This window comes from Leuresthes tenuis, unplaced genomic scaffold, assembly GCF_036924035.1.
Source record: "Leuresthes tenuis unplaced genomic scaffold, fLeuTen1.0.hap1 SCAF_12, whole genome shotgun sequence".
Taxonomy (NCBI): Eukaryota; Metazoa; Chordata; class Actinopteri; order Atheriniformes; family Atherinopsidae; genus Leuresthes; species Leuresthes tenuis.
This window is the reverse complement of record NW_027325366.1, coordinates 4,601,056-4,606,988: the sequence shown is the minus strand read 5'-3', so window position 1 is coordinate 4,606,988 and position 5,933 is coordinate 4,601,056. Positions and strand designations below refer to the sequence as shown.

At 39.7% G+C, this 5,933-nt stretch overlaps 1 protein-coding gene across 1 annotated transcript; it reads right to left on the bottom strand.

Annotated features, from left to right (window-relative positions):
• Positions 1-232: 232 nt before the first annotated feature.
• LOC140319860 (protein Fer3) lies at positions 233-4,262 on the bottom strand. Its single transcript, XM_072397642.1, has 2 exons — positions 3,677-4,262; positions 233-826 (listed from the first exon to the last, which is right to left on the bottom strand). The coding sequence occupies exons 1-2, from the start codon at positions 4,260-4,262 to the stop codon at positions 789-791; spliced, it is 624 nt and encodes a 207-aa protein (XP_072253743.1). The 3' UTR covers positions 233-788.
• Positions 4,263-5,933: the final 1,671 nt, after the last annotated feature.

Here is a 5,933-nt window from a genome sequence, read left to right as displayed (position 1 = left end):
ACACACTGCTATAAGAGTCTGCATGGGTTTTTTGTGGTGATCCACTTCACATGGCACATTTTTACATGATACGAGCAGCTTCAAATGTACTTTTAATCACAATACACAGTATTCTTATCTGAGCTACTATAAAACACTGGATAATCTTAACTTATCAAAAAACACAACCATACAAAGTACTTTTTTTTCACAAATAAGATATATAAACAATACATTTTTTTTTTATCTCAAATTTTCCCATGAAACAAATAGTGCACAATCACTCTTATTGCTATATTTGGAAACAGCACCTGACATGCTGAAACACATTGCACTGATTTGCCTCGTACGCCTATTGTCTCATTAATATGTTCAAAGCCTTTTTTAACACATTGACTCGCAACCTAATGAGCAAGAGTCCAGAAAACACTTCAGCCTTGTATGCAAAAGTATGGGTCCTTGTCAAGTCCATTCAATATCATGACAGTGTGCCTCTCTGGGACAAATGCCATCCATTTGGGAAAGCTGTGCCAACCCTCTTTCCTTCTCCTGCCTCTGAAACAATGACTCTCAATTACTTTCAGACAATGAATTAGAATATTAAAAGCTGCTAAGGACAAAGTAGTGGATAAAATTGAGAAAGCTTGAGGTGTGTGACCTGGTGAGAAGTCTGCAGATGTCGATCTTTAGGCGGTACCATGCCAACCGGCTGCCAGTCTTAGACATTTAGAAGGAGATACGAGGGAGGAACAAACCTGAATCACCTCCTCGCTGAAGTCTCCACACTCAGGGTACCCCATGCTTCTCAGTTAATCCCACTTTATCCAAGAGAGGCGGGCTGTCAGATCTGGGAGAGGGGAACATGGAGCAGAAAGAGACAAAAGCAGAGCAAACACACAAGTTTAGGCACATTTTAATGACTGTTTAACAAGTCTTAGGTCTGGCCCTAAAGAAGGGGCTCACTCATTCATGAAAAGCTTCATAAAGGGGCTTCCGAGCAGATTCCCACCAAAATAGTTAATTAAGCAAAAGAAGGCAGTAAGAATACAAGTACTTGTGTTTTGATAAAAAATTAGGCTCATTTAAGGCCAAAAGCTCCAGGGAAGCACACCTGGGTATAAAAGTCCACATTGAACACACATTGAAAGCTGTTTTAAAGGACATTTGCTTCATGGGATTACCGTGAACAACAACAATCGCTGCCCTCTGTCCTCTGAAAAACTGATTACATTTCAAATAGTTTTCAAAAGGTTCTGTCACTTCAGGCCTAAAGAAGGTCCTTTCACTTAATTTGGTATTAATGTGGTTGTAGCCTTATTTGGCTAATCAGCAGAAATTTAGATGAGGCTTTAGAGTTGAAACCTTGTATGTTTTAGTGTGTCTGCCAATGTCTCATTCTGACCTTTCTAATAAAAGACAATTGAATATACACAAATTAGACAAAAATGCTGATATTCCTATATTTACAGTGACTTTTATTCAATCGCAGACAGAATTAACCAAGATATTCCCAATCTTTTCTCATCAACTTAATTTCATCTCTTGATAGGCATCCAGTCCTCCAATTCAGGCTGGCAACACATTCCAAAAACCATTAGGACAGTTAAGCTTTGACCACTTTGTAAAGTCACCTCTCCTTTTTACAACATGGACCCAGTCTGTGCAACTGTCCGATGCAGAAGTGAAATATATTTTTTTAGATTGCAAAAAAACTCCACTGTTTTCATGCCCCCCCTTTTAGAAGCTTTAATCTTAGCTCAGCCGTCAGGAAATAATCTGGTCCTTCAAAGTGGGAGCAATCTGACTGCTGTGTTCTGCAGGTAAAACACTCACTTCTTCTAAGTACTTTACACAACCCCATATCAAAAAAAAAAAAAAGAAAACTTCCCTCAAGATGTGCAACAGTACCCCGTACTGTTTCCTCACATTTTCTTTTTCAAAATTTCTCTACACGTTCTCTGTCTGAAACAAGTCTGGGCTGCAGGCAGGCCGGTGCATTACCTGTACCTTCCTATCCTCCTATACATGCCTTTGTAACATGTTCAGATTGTGCTTTTGCATTTTCAAGTTGAAAATAAAAATGCATGGATGTCCCTGGAAAAGATGTGGTCTTGAAGGTGGCATGTGTTGATCTAAAATGTCAGTACACTTTTCTGCATTAATGCTGCCATCTCAGAAGTGTGAATGAGCTTTGCCAAGGGCACTGATACAACCCCATACCGTCACAGTAGCTGCCTTCTGGACTTGATCACAGTCTGGAGGCTCCTTTTTGTCTCTGGTCCAGACCACACAGTGTCTACTTCTTCCCGAAAAAGGTCTTGAACACTGATTGGTCTAACCACAATAGACGTTTCCACTGTATGATGGTCCATCCCAGATGCCTCTGACCGTTACCTCTGGACAAGGTTAAAAAAAAAAGGCTTCTTTTTTTCTCAGTAAATATTTACTATGAGCAGCATTTGTGAATGGAACACTCCATTATGTTGCTGGGCAAAAAGTTTACCACAATAATCTCATGCTCATATGTTTATATCAGCTCTTGCTAAGTGGCGCTTGTAGATCCAGCACCATCTGAGGGATTGAAGATCACACGTGTCCATCTTTTAACCGTTTACTGATTTTCTGCTCCATAGAGGGAGAAAATTATTTTTTGAGGAACATTTTTAAACGATTAAATGATTTTCTTACACATCATGAAGACAAACTGGAGATCCTCTGACCATCTTTGCTCCTCAAAAATTAAGCCTTTCATGGATTCTGTTTTCCCAAAATCCTGACAACAGTCACCTGTTGACATCTTTGTGGAATAATCACATTTTTTCAACTCCTTACAAGCCTTATATTGACCCTTTCCTAAGTTTGTTAAATGTTTTACTGTCCTGAAATACAAAGATGGATGTATATTAAAACTTTTTTTTTTAAAGTGTAAATAAATTGTTATATTTTAACAAAACAGTGATTAGGTAGTTATTGGGCTATTTTCTGTTTTAATTCATCATTATTACAATTGGGTTTTTTTTCAGGAAAAAACTGAACCCTTTGTATCATTGAAATTTTGGACACACCTACAAATGTATAGGTAGATGTTTTCACTGAGAAAAAAAAGTATTTAAAGGACTAGATGTTCCAAAAGGCCTCTCAGACTTCTTAGAAGTAATATTCAACCCTATAAGGACTGATCTACAAGTCAAGAATGAGTCAGAATTCCCTTTGAATATTATTTTATTAAAATCTACTTGTCAAAAAAGTATCAAAGATGGTTTCTTACTTTATAACAAATAAGTCAAGCATGTGTGCTTGACAAACTGGTCTGTTGTGACGTCACTGCATTTAAATGTCACATTAGCACAATGAAAAGGTAGGACAAATAACTACAACATACATTTGCATGTTTGGTGTACACATTATAGAAAAAAATGCTGTATACGACCTATGATTTTATAGAATCCAAATTTTTTCATGGCTTAAAACAGATGAGACATTAAAAGAAATCACCATGAAGCATTAAGCTACGTTTTTTTAAAACTTAGTTTCTTTTTAAATATCTAATCATTTTCCAAGATTAGTAAACTAAACAACAAATCGTAAGTTGTCTTTTCAGCTGCGTCAAAGAAGAATCTCGTCTTATCAAAATTTAGATACAATGATCTTTAACAGAATCTTAAGTAAAAGATGAGTTGTGGGCTGATGAGCTTACCACTTGTGTTCCAGATGGCATTGGTTTGATTCTTGTAGCCGTTCTTCATGCACTCGTCCACGTAAGATTTCGGGTCGCAGCCTGACAGAAGGATCTCTCTCAGCAGGGCGATGTATGCTATGGCCAGCCTCAGGGTGTCAATCTTCGACAGCCGCTTCTCGTAGGGAAACGTCGGGACGTGGCCGCGGAGCTCCTCGAAGGCAGAATTGATGCTCAGCATCCTCTTCCTCTCCCGGATGTTGGCGGCAAGTCGCTGCACCTTGTGGGGCTGATGCGACACCAGCCTCCGCGTCCTGTGCTTGGTCACCTCCAGAGGGTCCTCAGCAGAGGAGCTTTCGCCCTCAGCGCAGATGCCCATATCCGGTGAATGCACATCGAGATCAGTGAAGGTCAACTGAGCGTCCGGGAACACCGACTGACAGCCGAAAGAAGACCAGGGGGACAGCTGGCCGCTGGCCGCGGTGCAGTCCATCAAAAAGGAGTCCAGCTGGGACTGAAACTGGAAGTTCTGGTCCATCTGTCCCCAAAATGCTAAATCCGTGTTGCCATTCTGATCAAAGTCAAAGAATACGCTTATATCCTCCATAATTTAAAAGCGGAAACAAAATAATTCTGATTATTCTGCTGGCAGGGGGTGAGAGTATGGAGGAATGACGGACAAGCACAGACAGCAGAACTCCTGGTATTTACCTGTGTGAATCTCTGATGTGTGTCAGCTTCTTGGGAACATCTAGATTAAATACTTCAAGGCCTCCATGTTTCCCGGCGGGTCGCTCTGGACAATTCTAAAGGCTGAAAGGAAGCTCTTAAGGACTCCTTTACCCCTCCTCGTGGAACGTTCGTTGCTTTAATAAGGAATAATAAAAGCATCAAGTAGATCACTAAACGATAAAAAGCGGGGGAAACACATGTCCAATTATAAACTTCCACCCAAGTAGTTCCGCTAATGTTGACAGAAAACACTCCAGCAGTGTGCTGAGCATCATGGCGCAGCAGGCCATGCAGACCCAGCCGCCCCTGAAAGGGATTGTTTTACCTATTGAAACAGCACTGTCACAAACACATGAAAGCCCTTTGTCAATCCAACATGGAAGAAGACTGTAACGTAAAAGGAGCTTTTTTAATAATGTTCTGCCTTTGGGTTTATGCTGTTATCCACATATTTTGCCCACATACATCTGAAAAAGACCTACAAAACACATACAGTTCCAACAGTATTACCACAACTCGTCCCATATAATTTGGGTCTTTTATCCACATTAATGGACTCCTAATTTGCAGAAGATATGACTGACTAAAAGGCAAACCATGGAGAGGAGGCACGCTGTAATTACACCGGGGTTCATCAAATATGCGAACTCTTTCTTCGAGGTTGGATGGAGGGCAGCTTGGGGATGAACTCTAACTCTAATTCAACAAAGCTGCTTTTGCTGACACGTGGTTTTGATTTCACAAAGTACTCGAGGATGCTAATTTAAAAGGGAATCTGCTTGCTGCAGTAAACACATGAGGCCCTCTGACAGATTTACCAGAATGATCCACAAACAGGTGAAACGACCGTTATTAACAGAACCAAGCAACTGGGTCTCACAGTTTACGGACAGTTGACATACATACTTAAAAAAAATGGGATGTTAAGTACTATTTCCAGAGGAAAATGGCTCTGTGTGCGACCGACAACGATTTCGTTTTCGGTAATCAGTCTGAGTGACTTTTCCAATAAATAAAGTTCACACGATTTCCCGTAAATAAGTGGCTTTTTTTCTAATCTTTTTCTTATGGTGTTAGTAAAAAAAGAAAGAAAGACGGAACATCGAGGCGGTCAACATGTCAGTCAGATAAGTTCTGCAGTGGCTTCAGTGTTTGTTTCAGGTATTAAGTTGCTCTTATAAATTAATAAAATATAACATAATAATCCAGTTTTTACAGCAGCTACAATCACAGTTCATACAGGTATAGTTTGATTATTATTTCTTAGCATTCCTTAATTGTTGTCGATCGCAGCTTATTGTTTTCTCCTTTATTCCCATTATTTAACTGTTTGCCCTGGAAATGACGCACCTGGTATCGGATCATCAGGTTCACCATCTTCACAATTCGAATCCAACATATCGTCTAATTATAGTTACAGGCTTGAATATCTAATGAAAATAATATATTAAAGCAGGGTGGAACAAGATGAACCACACGGTGATTTCTGCCAGCTCGTTTAAAACTACATCCGGTGCTGATAGTAGATTTTTTAAAGAAAAAGAAA